The 19,520-nt window shown below is 48.4% G+C and overlaps 1 protein-coding gene across 9 annotated transcripts in view; it reads left to right on the top strand.

Moving 5' to 3' along the window:
• Positions 1–8,980: 8,980 nt before the first annotated feature.
• Positions 8,981–19,520, top strand: part of NOS1AP (nitric oxide synthase 1 adaptor protein) — a 186,298-nt gene continuing 175,758 nt past the window's right edge. For all 9 annotated transcript variants that reach the window (XM_074960840.1, XM_074960836.1, XM_074960839.1 and 6 more), the window contains exon 1: positions 8,981–9,166. In XM_074960840.1, coding sequence (XP_074816941.1) covers positions 9,062–9,166 — 105 coding nt within the window. In that variant the 5' untranslated portion in view covers positions 8,981–9,061. The remainder of the gene's footprint in view (positions 9,167–19,520) is intronic.

Raw genomic sequence — 19,520 nt, 5'->3', positions numbered from 1 at the left:
GGAGAACCTTTTTTCTTTTACTGGGGTACTGGTTTTCATAACCATTCATCCCCATAATGAGTGGCACTGGTGGTAATACTGGGAAACTGGAGTGTCTGAGGGAATTGCTTGTATGACTTACGGTTAGCCAGTGGGGTGAGACCAAAGTCCTCTCTTTTTGGCTGGTTTGGTGTGCAAGAGACCCCAGCCTTGGGCTGTGACTGCCCTGCTTTAAGCAATTTATCCTGAATTGATTCTCTGTTGTGTTCCGCCAGAGGCAGAATCATTACAGCTAGTAGATGGGCTAAGACTCCCAGAATGCCATACAACCCTTCAGTGATGGGGTCCCAGCAACCCACGACTCCCTGTTTGAAAATAGTCTCTTGAAAATGCTACCAGCTCTGCACAAGCCAGCGCAAGCAACAGGGCTCCAATTCTCTGCACTGGGATGTCATCAAATCCAGCACCCTGTGCTGAGGCAGGACCAAATAAACCTAAATTACCCCAACAGGTGTTCGTTAACATGTTCTTAAAAACCTCTAGTGATAGGGATTCCACCATCTCCATTGGAAGCCTGTTCCAGAGCTTAACTACCCTCATCGTTAAAGTTTGTCATATCTAACCTAAGTCTCCCTTGCTGCAGATTAAGCCCATTACTTATTGTCCTTGCCTACATTTAATGGCTAGGAGAACAATTGATCACCTGTCCCAGATACCCTCTTTACATAATTGAAGACTTATCAGGTCACCTCTCCATCTTCTTTTCTCAAGACTAAACATTCCAGTTTTTTTAAACCTTTCCTCATAGGTCAGGTTTTCTAACTCTTATCATTTTTGTTCCCCTCCTCTGGACTCTCTCCAATTTGTCCACATCTTTCCTCAAGTGCAACACACAGAACTGGACACAGTACTGCAGCAGGGGCCTCAGCAGGGCCAAGCAGAGTGGGACAATTACCTCTCATGTCTTACATATGACCCTCCTGTTAACATACCCCAGAATTACATTTGTGACAAAGCTCTGTCCTTGTCTCCACAGGTCCCACATTTCCTGGCAGATTTCACTAGCCTCAGAGGCTCACTGTGACTCTCCACATAACCCTTCTCTCTCTAGGGAAGAGGGTCAGTCTACTGAGCCATTTTCATCATAAGCCAGCAAGGGAGGTGAGGAGAAGCTAACCTCCCTTGCACAGTCTCTGTTGTCTCCCAGTCTCAGTGATTAATCAAGGGGGGGGGCACAAAGGGGGAGCTCAGGCCCACCCCCTACTCCAGGTTCCAGCCCAGGGACCCTAATAGTATCAGCTATGGTAACTGACCTTTTAGAAACATGACACATACAATTCCCTGGGCTACTTCCCCACAGCAGCCCCCACTTCCTCAAGCTCCACATCACCCTTACCTCAGGGCCTCCTTCCTTGTGCCTGATATGGTGGGTGTGTGCTACCTAATCACTTCAACAGCCCAACTTCCTCCCACAACTCCTGACCTCCACACCCACCTGACTAACTGGGAGACTTTTAACTAGTTTCAGCCAGTCCCTGATTGACTTCAGGTGTCCCAATCAACCTAGCATTCTCCCTGCCTTCTGGAAAGTTCTTAATTGGCCCCAGGTGTCTTAATTGACCTGGAGCAGCTGCCATTTAACTTATCCTGGTACCAGGGATTTGTTTAGCCTGGAGCTAAGATATCTATCTCCCACTACTTTTCTATAACCATCTCACCTTGCCCCGTCACACATTGTTGACTCATATGCAGTTTGTGATCTTCTACAACCCCAGGTCCTTTTCAGCTGTACTACCACCTAGCCAGTTATTCCCCATTTTGTGGCTGTGCATTTGATTTTTCCATTGTAAGTGAAGGACTTTTCACTTGTCTTTATTGAATTGAATCTTCCTGATTTTGGACCAATTCTCCAATTTGTCAAGGACCAGCCTGGTACCTGAGAGACAATATTATGCTAAGTAGTATTCAAGCTGTTTATAAAACTGCATTCCTGGGGCATAGAAAAAATTGTGGCTTTTTTCTGGTAGATGGGGTACCCAAATATAATATGTAACAGGATCCAATGAGGAGCCAATGGGAAATGTATGACTTGTAGAGAGATTAAGGAGCATTATGGCCTGGGAAAGACTCATTGAAGATGCTACAGACACATTAAGCAGTCAGCAACAATCATGAGAGCCTTGCCTTGCTTTGCTCTGGCACCTCAGTGACTTTACAATTTAAAAAGAAAAGAATAGTCTATTTTGTATCCTAGTTTTACTACTGTGGTGGAGCCCCTGCAGTTGTTAAACACTGTGGGAAGGAGAGTAGAGTGGAGGAACAATACATGAATATTGGTGAGCTATGGAGTCCAATAACTCCCTTATCCTACAACTGGATCAATGCAAACAGATTCCATCACGTGTGGGAATCCTAATGGGGCTCTGACTACATGGACTGGGTCTAACAACAGAATAAAAGCCCCCATCCCTAGTGCATGACTGAGATCTGGCCAGTTCAAAACCTTCAGCACAGGTTACTTTTCCCTTTGCAGACTGTCAAGGCAAAAATCATGAATTCTCACAAATACTGGAGATGTAATAACAGTTCTGGAATCTGAATCATTGGTTTTAAGGCCAAAAGGGACTATTACAATTATCTAGTCCGATCTCCTGCATAACACAGGCCAGAGATTTTCATCCAGGAATTCTTGCATTAAGTCTATAACTTCTGGTTGCGCTTGAGCATCTATTTTAGAAAAATATCTAATCTTGATTTAAAGACTTCAAGTGATAGAAAATCCACTATCTACCTATGTAAATTGTTCCTTTGGTTAATCACCTGCACTATTAAAAAATTGCACTTTATTTCTCATCTGAATTTGTCTAGATTCAACTTCCAACCACTGGAAATGGTTAGAGTACTTTAGAGTTCTCTACCATGAAAAATGTTCTCCCCAAGAAGAAGATACTAATAGACCATGACCAAGTTGCCTCTTAGGCTTCTCTTTAATAAACTAAATGGATTGTGCTCCTTTAATCTCTCACTGTAAGGCAGGTTCCTCTTCGAGTGCTTGCTCATGTTGATTCCAAGTAGGCATGTGTGTGCGGCGTGCACAATCGTCAGTCGTCGGGTCGGCTCTGGAGCCCCCTGGAGTCACTCCTTCATGGCGGTGTATATAGGTCCCTGCTGATCCACCAACTCTTCAGTTCCTTCTTACTGCTTGTGATGTTCGTTGGAGCTGCTTCTTCTCTCCCTTGCTACAGCAAGCAATCCCCTAGTGGACTTTTCCTATTTGTACCTGTAAAGAGTTTTTACTTAGAGTTAGTGTTTAAGTATTTTTATAGTTAGGTAAGTTTCTGTTGGGGTTTCTCCCTACCACGTTCTTCCCCTCCCAGGGACCCGTGTGGGTCCTGGCAGAAGCCTATGCCCAGGGGACACCCTCATGACTCCTGTTTAAAGTGTTTGGGAGAAGCCCACCAGATTGACAAGTGTAAGATCTGCAGAGACTTCCACCCAAGAACCAAGGAGAGGGACTTTAGGTTAAAACGTCCCCCAGTTTGCACAGCCCGTGTTGGGCCCAAAGCCCAACACTTCAATGCGGCGCACACTGGCCTCAGTGAGGGAGGCTGCAGCACTGACAAAGGACTCGGGGTCCAGAGACCTGCAGCACCGCCACTCTCTGGCAGCGAAGATGAGCTCTGCAGCTTCCCGGCACTGCTTGCACTCACCAGTGCCACACAAGGAGCAGAAGAGAGCTGAAAGGGGGCGTTTGCCCGCAGTTAGAGCAGTGGAGCGTGAATGCACCCGTCGAGTGCACCCCGTGCTGGGACACTCAGCCCCTGCTCCAGCAAAACTGGCACCGTTGACTCCGGCCTCGCAGGGAGGTCTGTTGAATTTGGTCCCATTGGACTCCCCTGAGCGGGAGAGCCAGATGGGGGAGCTGGATCTTCCATCCACTCTGGACACATTTGAGGTGGCCAGGGACCCCATAGCAATGATATATCTGTAGTCCCTGGCACAGGCAGTACCAGCATAGGCAGCACCAGCACCATGCAGAGGAGCCGTGCTTTCTAAGGGCAAACCAGTCATGATGCAGTACTGGTCGCCCTCCCCTTGGCACCGCTCTCCGGAACCGTCCCATTCGGCACCACCATAGTCACCAAGGATGGACTTGTCTTCGGGGTCAGAACCAGAGTCATACATCTCAAGGCAGAGCTGACACCACTCTTACCACCGTTTGAGGCAAGAGGAGAGGCAGCAAATCCCCATGATGCCCTGGCCACCACAATGGCAGGTGCCAATGCAGTGACCCTTCTGGGCCTTTGGGCATATCACCAAGCCCAGGAGCCAAGCTCCAGATCTCTACCTATTACCTTGGATAGGTGGGGGCCCCCCTGTCTTCCTCCAGGGTGAAGGAACCTCCAGGAGGCTCAGAGCACAGCGGGTTGGGAGGGACCTATATACACCACCATGAAGGCATGACTCCAGGGGGCTCCACAGCCGACCCGATGGGTACCGCTAGGGGAAAAACATTTCCGATGACTGTGCATGCGGTGCGCACCCACCTACTTGGAATGGACATGAGCAACACATCTCAAAAAAGCAACAGTTACAAGAGGTAGGTAACGGGTTTTTTTTCCAGACCTCAAATTATTTCTGTGGCTCTTTACTGAACCTTTTCTAATTTTGTAACATGTTTTTTAAATGCTGACACTAGAACTGGACACAATATTCCAGTAATGGTCTCACGAACGCCATATAAATACCACCACCTCCCTAGTTTTACTTATTATCTCTTGGCTTATACATCCAAAGGATCACATTTGCTTTCTCAGACACAGCATAGCGCTGGGAGCTCTTTTTCAGTCAAGGTTCATGGTGGAAACCTTTCACTGCTTTCCAGGATTGAGTCCTCCAACCTGTAAGCATGACCAGCATTCTTGATTCCTCGATGCCTGACCTTGTATTTGGCTGTATTAAAATATGTGTTGTTTGAATGAACACAGTTTACCAAGTTTCAGAGTAGCAACTGTGTTAGTCTGTATTAGCAAAAAGAAAAGGAGTACTTGTGGCACCTTAGAGACTAACAAATTTATTTGAGCATAAGCTTTCGTGAGCTACAAGCTCACTTCATCGGATGCATTACCAAGTAATCAAAATTGCTCTGGATAGCTGAGCTGTCTTTATCATTATTTACTAGTTCACTAATCAACGTGTCCTCTGCAAATTTTATCAGCAATATTTTATATATGTTCTTCCAGATCATTGATAAATATATTGACTAGTATTCATCCAAGAACAGATCCCTGTGGGACCTCATTAGAAATGCCCCATTGGATGATGACTCTCCATTCCATCTAACATGTGCCACCGTAAGTTTGTAAAATGTTTATTTTTTAACAAACATGTTGTATGGTACTAAGTCAATGCCTTACAGAAGTCAAAATATATTTGGTCAACAGTTACCTTTATCAACCAAACTTGAAATTTTATCATAAATGATACCAAGTTCATTTGACAAGACCTATTTTCTGTAAAACCATGTTGTGAATGGAGTTGTCCGTGCACTGGGAGATACTGCAATACATATCTCATGTATCTTAATAATATACAAGTTATAAGTAGTTATATTATCCCTTCACAGAGGTCAGTCTCATTGGGCTATAAATGGGTGTGGTACCAATGTGCCAGTGCTTTTGCAGCTGGTTGGGAGAATGAGTTATTCAGTACAATGGCTACCTGTTACAGAATCATAGACTCTCAGGGTTGGAAGGGAACTTTGGAGGTCATCTAGTCCAAAAATGCAGGCCCAATCCCCAACTAAATCATCCCAGCCAGGGCTTTGTCAAGCCTGACCTTAAAAACTTCTAAGGAAGGAGATTCCACCACCTCCCTAGGTAACACATTCCAGTGCTTCACCACCCTCCTAGTGAAAAAGTTTTTCCTAATATCCAACCTAAACCTCCCGCACTGCAACTTGAGACCATTACTCCTTGTCCTGTCATCTTCTACCACTGAGAATAGTCTAGAACCATCCTCTCTGGAACCACCTCTCAGGTAGTTGAAAGCAGCTATCAAATCCCCCCTCATTCTTCTCTTCTGTACACTAAACATTCCCAGTTCCCTCAGCCTCTCCTCATAAGTCATGTGTTCCAGACCCCTAATCATTTTTGTTGCCCTTCGCTGGACTCTCTCCAATTTATCCACATCCTTCTTGTAGTGTGGGGCCCAAAACTGGACACAGTACTCCAGATGAGGCCTCACCAATGTTGAATAGAGGGGAACGATCACGTCCCTCGATCTGCTGGCAATGCCCCTACTTATACATCCCAAAATGCCTTTGGCCTTCTTGGCAACAATGGCACACTGTTGACTCATATCCAGCTTCTCATCCACTGTAACCCCTACGTCCTTTTCTGCAGAACAGCTGCCGAGCCATTCGGTCCCTAGTCTGTAGCGGTGCATGGGATTCTTCCATCGTAAGTGTAGGACTCTGCATTTGTCCTTGTTGAACCTCATCAGATTTCTTTTGGCCCAATCCTCCAATTTCTCTAGGTCCCTCTGTATCCTATCCCTACCCTCCAGCATATCTACCTCTCCTCCCAGTTTAGTGTCATCTGCAAACTTGCTGAGGGTGCAATCCACACAATCCTCCAGATCATTTATGAAGATATTGAACAAAACCGGCCCCAGGACCAACCCTTGGTGCACTCCACTTGATACCGGCTGCCAACTAGACATGGAGCCATTGATCACTACCCGTTGAGCCCGACAATCTAGTCAACTTTCTATCCACCTTACAGTCCATTCATCCAGCACATACTTCTTTAACTTGCTGGCAAGAATACTGTGGGAGACCGTGTCAAAAGCTTTGCTAAAGTCAAGGAACAACACATCCACTGCTTTCCCCTCATCCACAGAGCTTGTTATCTTGTCATAGAAGGCAATTAGATTAGTCAGGCATGACTTGCCCTTGGTGAATCCATGCTGACTGTTCCTGATCACTTTCCTCTCCTCTAAGTGCTTCAGAATTGATTCCTTGAGGACCTGCTCCATGATTTTTCCAGGGACTGAGGTGAGGCTGACTGGCCTGTAGTTCCCAGGATCCTCCTTCTTCCCTTTTTAAAAGATGGGCACTACATTAGCCTTTTTCCAGTCGTCTGGGACTTCCCCGGATCGCCATGAGTTTTCAAAGATAATGGCCAATGGCTCTGCAATCACATCCGTCAACTCCTTTAGCACTCTCAGATGCATCGCATCCGGCCCCATGGACTTGTGCTCGTCCAGCTTTTCTAAATAGTCCCGAACCACTTCTTTCTCCACAGAGGGCTGATCACCTCCTCCCCATGCTGTGCTGCCCAGTGCAGTAGTCTGGGAGCTGACCTTGTTCATGAAGACAGAGGCAAAAAAAGCATTGAGTACATTAGCTTTTTCCACATCCTCTGTCACTAGATTGCCTCCCTCATTCAGTAAGGGGGCCCACACTTTCCTTGACTTTCTTCTTGTTGCTAACATACCTGAAGAAACCCTTCTTGTTACTCTTAACATCTCTTGCTAGCTGCAACTCCAGGTGTGATTTGGCCTTCCTGATTTCACTCCTGCATGTCTGAGCAATATCTTTATACTCTTCCCTGGTCATTTGTCCAATCTTCCACTTCTTGTAAGCTTCTTTTTTGTGCTGTTTAGCCAGAAATGTCAAAAGCTTTCTCAAGAGAAATATACACTTTGGGTGGCTGAAAGGGAGAGGTTGATGTCTCTGTCCAGACATATGATACTGCCAGAATCAAGCGTTCAAAAGCACAAGTTGGGATCATGAGACTGGCTTAAAAATCAAGAGATTTAAAAAAAACAGATGTAGGGTTCCTTTTATTTGCCTGCTGTTTTCTGACCCTATAGGAATCACTTGGATCATATTTTCTAACTTCCTGTGTAATCGCATGGGCTAGTAACTCACATTTTTTACATGAAAGCTGAGATTCTCTCATAATCACAGGGTCCTCAACTTGTCATAAAATCATGAGTTGCCAAAACTGTAGGCAGCATTTTCAGCAAGTGGGTGTAAGTGGTATAAAGGTGCCAGGTGAGAGAGAGCAGAAGGCAGAGTAGTTAAAAGAATGACAGGGTCAGGTGAAAGCAGAGGTACTCTTGGTCCATGCCTAGAGCCCCAGCTCCTGCAGTCATGTAATCACAGCTTTAATTGAAAGTAAGCGTGTAACCATGGCTGAGCCTATGCGTTTTGTTGCTCAGGGCAGAAAACGTTTCGGGTGCCCCCTGAACGGCCAAAGGGTGCACAGGCAAGACGGGACTAAACCACTCCTCAACTCTGATCTGATGCCTCCTGAGGGTGATGTGGCGCTTCGAGGCTGGGGGCCAGCGTGGCTGCCCCAAGGCTGACCCTGTTTCTGGCCTTAAGAGGCGCTGAGAGTGTCACTGGTCCCGGGACATTCGCTGGGAGATACTGGGAGCCCCACGCATCGCAGTGGGGGCTAAGCCTAACTCCCTGCTCTGGGCCCCCCATCCCCGTCCCGAGAGGATTCTGGGCATTCCCTGGCTGCTGGGGGGCGCTCGTGCCCCGCGGGGCTGGGGAGAGGCGGTCGCTGCCGCCGCCCGCACCAACGCTCCGCTCCGCAGCCAGAGAGCCGGCTGGGGCGGGCCTTAGGCTGCTTTCCACTCCCCGCGCGGGGCCCGCCATGCACCCCCCGGCTGCAGGGCCCAAGGGAGCCGGCAGCGCCTCGCAGTGCCCGGCCCCGGCTGACCGCAACGGAACGGGCCGGTACCAGCCTTGCCGGGGCACGCGGCTCGCCACTGCCCGCTGGGCCCATTGCCATGGCAACCGCCACCCCAGCAACACCAGTGACGCAGTCCCGTGGGGGAAGGGGCTTCCTGGCCGCTCCTGCAACGGCCCCTCCCCACGTTCCGGCCCAGGTGCCCGTCCGGCCGGGCTGGTACTGCGCATGCGCTCCGCCCCAGCCCTCCGCCGCCGGCCACTGGCTGCCGGGGCCGGGCGGGGGCTGCGGTCGCCCCGCCCGGGGGAGGAGGGAGCGCGGCGCCGGGCGCGCTGAACAGGGAGCCGGGCGCTCCCGGCCCCACCGCCGCCACTATGCCCGGCAAGTCTCGCTACAACCTGGTCGACGACAGGCACGACCTGCGCGTGCCGCTGCACAATGAAGACGCTTTCCAGCACGGCATCTGCTTCGAGGCCAAGGTGCGGGGCTGGGCGCTGTGCGGTGCCCCGGGGCGGGCTGGGCGCTGTGCGGTGCCTGGAGCGGCTCGGCTCGGGGCGGGCTGATGCACGTCCAGAACCTAGCTGAGGGAAAAGCCCGTTTCCTGGTCCCATGCCACTGCCTCTCCCCAGGCGGGGCCGGGAGCCGCGCTCAGGTGGCGGGGTGCTGCGGTGGCGGCGCCCTGTCCGGAGCCGTGTGCGGCCCGCACCCTTCCCGGCAGGCAGGCGGGTTGCCTTCCCTCCAGCGCAGAGCGCGGCTGTGGGCCGAGCCCGCAGCGCCCTGCGCCTTTCTCCTGGAACGGGCTGGTGCCGGGGGTCGGCAAGCGGGGAGTGGCGGGCCGGGCACGGCGAACTTCAGCAGGTCGCCAGCGCAGCCATGAGCGTAGGACTCGGGCTCAGGCTTATGGCTGATATCAGGTGGAACTGTGCCCTGCTTTGCCTCTCCTAAGCCAGGAGCTCGGCCTGCATTAGGGGCTGGTAGCGCGGTGTGACCTGCCACTTCCATTAAAACGTAAAAGGCATTAGAGGACAAGGCTATCTCGGGAAAGGTCAACAGCCCCAACCCCCTGGCTAGGCCAGGATGGTTTGCTATGGAACATTATTAGTCTACTTTTTTAAAAAAAGAAAAGGAGTACTTGTGGCACCTTAGAGACTAACCAATTTATTTGTCTCTAAGGTGCCACAAGTACTCCTTTTCTTTTTACTCTGAAATCTACTTTTTAAGTGACTCAAGAAGCTGGGTTTCCACCACTTCTCTCGGGAGTTTATTCCTCAGTCTCGCTCACACCTTAGAGTAACTTGTACTTCCCTTTGTCCTTGTATCTAGATACTGAAACGTGTTAATATTCCTCTTTCTTATTAAGCTGTTGGCCCAGAACATCTATGGTCTGGCTCAGGTTTGGAGTAGGTGCAAAGTAACAGCTGAATTGGACAGTGACCATAGAAAGATCAGTTTTGCTGCCCCTGTTTAGACTATTGGTCCATTTAGTTTTGGATGCTGTTTCTGGCAATGGCCAGTGCTTGATCAGAATGTTTTCAGAGGAAACCAAACTTTCTCTATGCTCCATTATGTACCTGGCCAATTTGTATTAACTTTATACAAGGTTGAATGGGGAGGGGGTTGAAAGATTATCATTTCAGCCCTGTTTTTTGCCTCAGTGGCCAGTGACACTGCCCTCTGCATCACGGGAAGGACTGGCCATTTAAAAAATATAATGCATTTATATAGTGTCTTTTCTTCTCAAGGAATCCCAAAGTGCCTTGCAAACTTAGCCCAAACATGTAGGAATTGTTCGTTCCACCTCTGGCTTAGAACATGGCAGGAATACATAGAAAAGCATACTGTATCGACTTGGAGCTGCAAGTTGGATTCTTGAGAAGGCAGAATGTAACTGCCTGGATTGAAATTTTACTAAAACAACTAGGTGAAAATGGCAACAGGAGATTTCACAAGTGATCAGGATCTCTGCTGTCTCTCTTATCTAGATGACACTGCTGAGGACAGGACAGTTGTTTCTCACCACACACACTGTTGGCATTTGTTCTATCTGGACTCGGAGCAGAGTGTTTCCTGCAGCATCCATGCCTGCTTCTAGATCAGGGGTGGCCAACCTGACCCTGAGAAGGAGCCAGAATTTACCAATGTACATTGCCAAAGAGTAACATTGCAAAAAAGTAAAAGTAATATGTCAGCAGCCCCCCATCCGCTCCCCAGCGCCTCCCGCCTGCTGGCAGCCCCCACCAATCAGCACCTACTCCCCCCTCCCCACCACAATCCGCTGTTTCACCTGCACAGGAGGCTATGGGGGGGAAGGAGCATGGGCATGCAAGGCTTGGGGGAAGGGGTGGAGTGGGAGCAGGGCTTGGGGCAGAGCAAGGGGTTGAGTAGTGAGCACATTGGAAAGTTAGCATCTATAACTCCAGCCCCGGCATCAGTGCCTAGGTAAGGAGCCATATATTAACCTCTGAAGAGCTGCATGCAGCTCTGGAGCCACAGGTTGGCCACCCCTGTTCTAAATATTCCATCCAAGTGCTGCTGACCAACTTGGCTCAAGAGCTGGCAACAACACCACAGCTCTTCATGATTCTGAACTTCTCTGCCCCATTTCCACTCTCTCCCACTCTGAACAGGCCTATGGCAATTTGTAACATATCTATCCTGATCTAACTACTTTCATTGCCCTCTTCTGGATTAATTCTGTCTCTGCTACACTCATGGAACTAAAGCTTAAGCCTGTTCTCCAAATAAAGGTGCACAATTGGTCTGCAGCAATGTGGTTACAACAGTTTTAGTTCTTCTCCCTTTTTCATGCATCACTTTATGCTCTTTGCTTTTTAATTGCTGCTGCATTGTAAGTGTATGTTTTCACTGATAAAGGACTTGCCTCCATATGCATAGCTCCTGCTGACAGTGGGCTTTGGATCAGGGCCCATATATTTTTCCCATGGGTTCCTTCAAGTTCCAAGCCCCTTGGTGCATAAGGGAAATTTAGTTTGTTTTGGCAAATGAGCTCTGCCCTAATTTCATCTTCTGTCCTGCTCTTTTAACATCCACCTTAGATTTCTATAGCATTAGCTGCCTAATCAAAACTGCTTAGTGAAATCTGCCATTGATACTGCCTTGTTCATTCTCTTAATCAATAATGTCCCATCGTGCTGAGTGCTGTACAAACTCAGAGTAAGACTTTTCAAAACACCCAAGTTCCATTTACAAAATCATGTAGGTGCTCAGTCTAAGCCCTGTGGAAATTAGGAGCCTAAGGACATAAGTGGTTTTCACTGTGGAATTTAGGCTCCTATGTCACTTAAGTGCTTTTGCAAATTGTACTTCCATCCCTGTGTCAAAGCTGAGATTCTAACACTCTTGCAGTCTAATTTCTAAGACAAGGCATAAGTGGATTTAAAAATAGGAGAGAGGATGAGGGTAAACAGTGATATGTGGTTACACAGGTTGTCTAATACACAATTTAAGGAGTCTGATTCAGTTTCTCTGCCTTTCACTGGTCCCCATTTTTAAACACTTTATTTACTAGTGAATTAATCCCCTGCCTATTTCCACTGTTACTAACTTCCTCCTTTGCTTAGCTTTACTGATTTTTAAACCTTTCTGCTCTCCATTTTTAAAACACTTCTTATAAAAATATTTTCATGTCTTTCATTTAAAAAAAAAATTGCCTCTACCTTCTTTCCCCTGTTCTCACCCATCCCAAAGTCCAGCTGCATCCCTCTGCGAGTTCAAGTCCCTTTTACCAGATACAGTTTCCCACTGTAACGTAGTGATGTCGGTGGGGCTTTTGAGACGCTGAAACTGGGTACGCAGGGCTCAGGGCTGGATTAAGGCATAGTGACTGCAGTCCCATGATATGCTGGGACCTGTGTTGTGGTGTATCTAGGGCACTGACTTGCCTTAATCTGATGGTGGGAGAACTCTTCTGGCCTTAACTCACTCTCCCTCCTGGGCAGAACTGGGAGCTGTTATAGACCACTCTTTGGAAGGGGTAGGGTCCTGGTCCCATGTGATTGGAGGCAGAGGAGTGCTTTAGTCCTGCTCCCCCACCCCATATTCCCTCTTTGTTGAGGCTGCCACTGGACAGCCCAGAGGAGAGGTGGGGCCTTCTGCCAGCCGCCCCTGTTCCCAGGGAGGGGCCTAGTGGACTCCTCCCAGGAAGTGTGGGGAACAGTGGGAGCCTTTCTGGCTGGGACTCCTTGCTACTGGTGATAAGATCCTTGCCTCCCTAGCCTTCTCAGCTGCCTCCATAGTGCACTGCCATCCTATCTGTCCTTGTACCTCCTTTCTGTAAAGGTTCAAACACTTGTTATTTGGCAGGTCCACTGGGCTGTGCATTTTGTGGTGTAGTGTGGGAGGGCAGGGATGCTAGACTTGTGCATTCTTGTTAGTGAATCTGGCAGCAAAAGACCCCTCTGTGTTGGATATTTTTCAGTCTCTTGGCAGATGTGGTCAGTGTTTCACACATTCTCCCTGATTCCCTCCCAGATTGAGAAAAATTTGGTGATTCCTCCCCCGTGACCTCTGACCTTGAGCAAGTGGTATTTGGTGACAGTGTCCATAACAGGTATAGCTGATCATGGAGTTTGAAAGGCAAAGGTACGAAATGTTGTCTGCCTCCCAATTCAGTATGGTGGACAGGGCTGTCATGCCGACAACAGAGGCTCCATCTGAGGCTACTTTACTTCAGATAGTGTTTCCCCAAGGTTTGATTGATGGGCAGCCGTGACATTTCACTTGTGTTGTCAGTTGGTGGGAGCTAACCTGCAGAGGGACAAAGAGGGTGATGGGATGAGAACTCTCAAGGCTTCTGCAGCTGAAGGTGTTTGCCTTCTTCAGAGGCAAGCCTCTGCTTTGCTGTGCATGGCACAGTCACCCTGCAGCCTGGCCCAGCATGGGCAATTGGCTGACCGAGGACACTGCTGTGGGGGGTGCTGAGCCATAGAAGAATTGGTCTTGGAACCAATCTATAATCTACTTCTTGACTGTGTGCTGGGGATTGCTGATAGTCATCCACCGGAATTGCCCAGGAACTGAATTCATTCTTCCTTCCCCCACTCCATGGCCATGGTGCTGATTGTTATCCTACTCCCTCATTGAACATCCTGGTCGTCCCCCCCCCCCCCCCACAAGAGGTACTAGAGATTGTCTTCCACTCTAGCTCCTGCCCCCACTGAGTGTTCTGCCTTCTCCAAACATCCATGTTGACCTGGGGCGTGGCAGCCTGGGAGCCAACTGTCTCATGCGCAGGGTGATGCAGAGCATAGTACTGGGTCAGCCCATGTTCTTTTGTCTGTCTCTGGAGTTCTCCACTTACTCTGCCCCAGCTGTCTGTTGACTCAGTTTCTCCTTGTCACCAGCCTGTCTGTTTCTTCAGAGTGGTGCATATTAACCTTGCTCTCTACAGATATTCTCATTTGCTTCTCTTTCCTTGAAGTATTTTGTGTGCTGTGATTTGCATTTACACCAAGGAGCATCCATTTGACCCTGTCTTCCCAAATTTGTGTGCTGCTCAAGAAACTCCTACTGCCGTATTGCCTGAGCCATCTGTGTTCTGCATTTCTCCATCATTTTATTAGATTGGCAGAGATTAATTAAGTACTTATGCTCCTCTAATTCTTATCCTGAAGGATCCCAAAGCACTTAAATAGCATGGCTCATCCACCTCTTAGGGGAATGCAGAAGGTGTTCTGCAGTAGCTTCCCTGCCCAGGAGGGGTGAGAATATCTCTGAATAGAACGGCAGGGGGAATATTAGTGTGCTGGAATGTAATTACCCACGTAGGAGTTTAGCCTGGAGGCCAGGGTTAACATGCCTCTTTTTCTGAGGAGTGTCCGGGGGTTGTTAATAACAGTTAATAACAGTTAGCAGTCAGGATCTGTGATTTACAGCCCCTAGGAGGGCAGAAATGGCTCTCTGTGCTTCTGTAGATTAGAATTCTTAACCAGCTTGCTTGGGACTTTGTCTAGGAGGTGAGCGCAGGCCTGAGTCTGTATTAATTGATTTTTACACTCAGACTAGTGCTATCTGCAACTGCCTGCAAACAGCACTTGTGTTAAGATACGTCTCTTACCTGAAGTAATCAGTACTCTGTTGTACGCTGTTACACTATATTTTTAATACTGATCAGTAAGCTCTGTCTGAGCAAGGGCCTAGCTGGGCCATTGGGGTGGGGGATTTGAACCCCGGCCTTAGGTCACCATTGAAAACCAGTTTTTTTGGCTCATCCAAGTCCCAGTTTGTCTCCTTTGTGAACCCACTGCAGGGCCTGATGGATCGGCTGCTGGGGGTCCCACAGCTGGACCAGCAGGAGGTGCTGCAGCCCGCTCTGGCTGCTGGTATTGACTGGCCAATGGGCAGAGCCCCACCTTGCCTTTCTTTAATAGTACCGCTTAGCTCTGGTGTAGCACTCTTTGTCACAAAGGCCATCAGTAGACAGCCCCCCCCCCGCTTTGAGATGGGGCCTTTCTTTTCCCCTTCTCTCCAGCAGCACCCTAGGGAGAGCAGCAGGCGGTGGGTGAGGAAAGGGGAAGGGCTGGCAGATTGCAGCACCATGGGGCACATATATGGGCCTCTAGCTCCTGGTGGGAAAAAATGAGGAGTACTTGTGGCACCTTCGAGACTAACAAATTTATCTGGGCATTAGCTTTCGTGGGCTAAAACCCACTTCATCAGATGCATGCAGTGGAAAATACAGTAGGAAGTTATATATACACAGAGAACATGAAAAAATGGTGTTGCCATACCAACTGTAACAAGACTAATCAATTAAGGTGGGCTATTATCAGCAGGAGAAAAAATAACCTTTTGTAGTGATAATCAGGATGGTCCATTTCAAACAGTTGACAAGAAGGTGTGAGTAACAATAGGGAGGTTGAAGTGTTCTCAGACTGGTTTTTGAATGTTATAATTCTTGGCACCTGATTTGGTCCATTTATTCTTTTATGTAGAGGTTGTCCAGTTTGGCCAATGTACATGGCAGAGGGGCATTGTTGGCACATGATGGCATATATCACATTGGTAGATGTGCAGGTGAATGAGCCTCTGATGGTGTGGCTGATGGGATTAGGTCCTATGATGGTGTCCCTTGAATAGATATGTGGACAGAGTTGGCAACGGGCTTTGTTGCAAGGATAGGTTCCTGGATTTCCATCCCACCATCAACCTCAGCCTGGACCAGTCCACAGAAGAGATCCACTTCCTGGACATTACAGTGCTAATAAGCAATGGCCACATAAAAGCCACCCTATACCGGAAACCTACTGACCGCTGTACTTAACTACATGCCTCCAGCTTTCATCCAGACCACATCACATGATCCATTGTCTACAGCCAAGCTCTAAGATACAACTGCATTTGCTCCAATCCCTCAGACAAACACCTACAAGATCTCTATCAAGCGTTCTTAAAACTACAATCCCCCCTGCGGAAGTGAAGAAACAGATTGACAGAGCCAGAAGTCACCTACTCCAGGACCAGCCCAACAAAGAAAGTAATAGAACGCCACTAACCATCACCTTCAGCCCCCAACATAAACCTCTCCAGCGCATCATCAAGTATCTACAACCTATCCTGAAGGATGATCCCTCACCCTCACAGATCTTGGGAGACAGGCCAGTCCTCGCTTACAGACAGCCCCCCAACCTGAAGCAAATACTCACCAGCAACCACACAACAAAAACACTAACCCAGGAACCTATCCTTGCAACAAAGCCCATTGCCAACTCTGGAATTAATTTGCAAACTGGACACCATTAAATTAGGCTTGAATAAAGACTGGGAGTGGATGGGTCATTACACAAAGTAAAAACTATTTCCACATGCTAACTTTCTCCCCCTACTGTTACTCACACCATCTTGTCAACTGCTGGAAATGGACCATCCTGATTATCACTACAAAAGGTGTTTTTGTTTTTCTCCTGCTAATAGCAGCCCACCTTAATTAATTAGTCTCGTTACAGTTGGTATGGTAACACCCATTTTTTCATGTTGGGGGTGTGTGTGTGTGTGTGTATAATCTTCCTACTGTATTTTCCACTGCATGCATCCGACGAAGTGGGTTTTAGCCCACGAAAGTTTATGCCCAAATAAATTTTAGTCTCTAAGGTGCCACAAGTACTCCTGTGTGTGGTGTGGTTTTTTTTTTTTTTCCTGATACAGACTAACACAGCTACCACTCTGAAACCTAGCTCCTGGGAGAGCTGCTCCCTCCTTTGCCAGTGTGCAGTAGTGCTGAGAACAGCACATGCTCACAGGGTGCCCTTTCAGTCCTCCTGGGGGCAGAATCAGGCTGGCCCCAGAGCTAGTGCACCCGTGTGGAATTCACCCCCACCTCCCAAGCAGTACTGGGGCCTAAGCAGGGAAGAGGAGGTGGAGGGAGTGAGGAGCTGGCCATCCTGTGATTGCCATGAGGCAGCAGGTGGCCTGGGAGGGCAGGGGCTGCTGGTGCTGGTTGTCAGAAGGAGCAGTGGTGGGAGAGCAGTGGGTTCACAGGAGCTGTTGGGAGAGGGAGAAGAGCCTCAAACTCATTGAGTAGTTGATCTTGGGAGAGCAGAAGTATGTGGGGCGTCCCCAACTGCCAGCTGTAGCTCCACCACTTATTCTGGGCACCAGCTGCCACTGATAGGCAAAACTGTGGGTGGGGGGAGCAGGCTGGAATATCAGCAGGTCAGGACTGAGTTGCATTGGCACAATGATGAGAATGCCTGCCTGCATTTCAGCCCCTTACTATTGTTCTGTTTGTCAGAAGCACCCACAGATTGATCCACCAATTGTGATGACTTGCTGCTCCTACCCAAAACCAAACACAGTACTAGTACACCAGCTCCAAAGCAAACTGCAGCGTCGGAATGTGGCATAGTCAGGGCAGAGCTAAAGAGATTTAATTTGAGTTCCTTGCATCTTCTGAAGCTGCTTGCAACCATATGGTCTGGTTTGGGAAGTCAAACTAGAGTTTAGCATAATCCCTGGAAGATACTTATCTATTTTCTAGAGATAAATCCAATAGTTGACTAATCCTGCTCCATCTTCTCAGGGACAGCAATACATTTCACACCTTTTGATATGTTTTTATTGTCCATGTCCCCTAGCATCACAGCTCTTAGTGCCTCTGAATTTTTCTTGATCAGGCTGATGGGAAGCAGAAAAGTTGGCTCCAGGGAAAACCTTGTGAATTTTTAGTTTTGATCTGCACACTGTGGTTTGCATTCTTAGCATGAAATCAAAAGCCAGACCTCTTAAACTGCTGAAGCCTCGAGATAAAAGAACCCTGAGCTGCACTTTGTCATGGGGGAGCTGGCGCAGATTCCCCACTCTTAGATTTCTTGTTACTCTTTAAATATCCATTTATTTATTTAACAGTGCCTTCTCTGCTGCTCCTTCCTCTTTCTAGCTCCCACAGTTCCTCTAGAGCAGTGGTTTTCGAACTTTTTTGCCTCCAGGCAAAAGGCTCTGTGTCCCGAGGCATCAAACCCACCTATATGTGACAGTGTGACATCTTTCGGAGGGAGGCTACTTTCTGGAAAGAGATGTTTGTTAAATCCAGTTCTGACCTTTGTGGAGCTGACACAGACAGGATCTCGACCCTTTCTGCACATGCTGCTGGGAGAGGCAAAATATCCCCCTCCAATGCGCCTCTCAGTCTGGCAAGCCCTTGATTAAATAGACAATTCCCGTTAAAGAAGTACAAGTGAATATGCAATAGTAAAACAGATGCCTTCTAAATTGGTGGTCTGCAATGTAAAGTCCTTGTAATAATTGCTCCAAGGCCCTGTGCTAACTTGTATACCTAGATGTAATTTTTTTCATTCTCACGTGGGTTATTAGCAGGGTTTGAACCAACAGCCTTTAGATCCCCAGCCGAGCCCTCTTCTACTCTAGCCACAGCAGGGGGAGCATGCTTTTATCCTCTATCCAGGCAGCCCATAGAGGGAGACCCAGTATGGACAATGCCAAGTGGATAACACCAGTGCATAACAGCAGCGTGACACTGGGTATCAGGATTCTTGATTTTTCTTCCTGGCTCTGGGAGCATTTTGTGGTCTTGTGGTGACAGGCAGCATAGCCAGTGTAACAATGCCCCTCTTTGGGACAGCTGTGGGGTCTGAACGTAGAACCTCTGGATAGAAAAGCAAAGACCTGTATCACCTGAGCTAAAGAACCAGCTTCCTAGTATGATTATGGGCTGACCACAGTTTGTAGGGACTAATTGCTGTTGATGTTTGGTGGCCTGTGTTTTGTGTAGACCGTTGTGTGAGGAAACCACATACTGCCAGTGCTGAGCCTGTTCTGCAGAGAGGACTGCAGGCTTCAGCGCTGCCACCGAGAGGGATGGAGGCTTCCTACTGGCAGGAAGGAGATGCCTGGCTGAGAAGCAGCAGTACAGTTGGCAAAAGGCATGCCAAGTTGGGCCCCAGGTTACCAGGTGAATGGTGGAAATGGCTTTTTGGAGTAGGACATGAATTTATTCAGAGGTTAGTATTATTTATTGTGAGGCTGGAGTGCATAGGAGTCCTAGTGCCCTGCTGGACCAAGGCCCTGTTGTGCTAGGTGCTGTACGAACACACAAGATGATGGTCACTGTCCTAGAGAGCTTAGATTTGTGAGAGTGGTGTTGGCTGGGCAGCGGGAGAGGGATTCGCGTGATAAGCGGACCTGGTAGCGTCTCTGTGTGGCAGTGAGCAGGTCTGCCTAGTATGTGGGACTTTCAGAGACATCGAACTTGGGTGTCGGCTGTATGCTCTCAGCCGTGGCTCTTTGGTTAGCAAGGGTCTTTGGCTACACGACTCAAATAAAACGTGTTTTAAAGCCACCCCAAGGTTTATGTGGGAC

This window comes from Natator depressus, chromosome 8 (genome assembly GCF_965152275.1).
Source record: "Natator depressus isolate rNatDep1 chromosome 8, rNatDep2.hap1, whole genome shotgun sequence".
NCBI lineage: Eukaryota > Metazoa > Chordata > Testudines > Cheloniidae > Natator > Natator depressus.
This window is presented reverse-complemented; position numbering and strand designations above follow the sequence as displayed.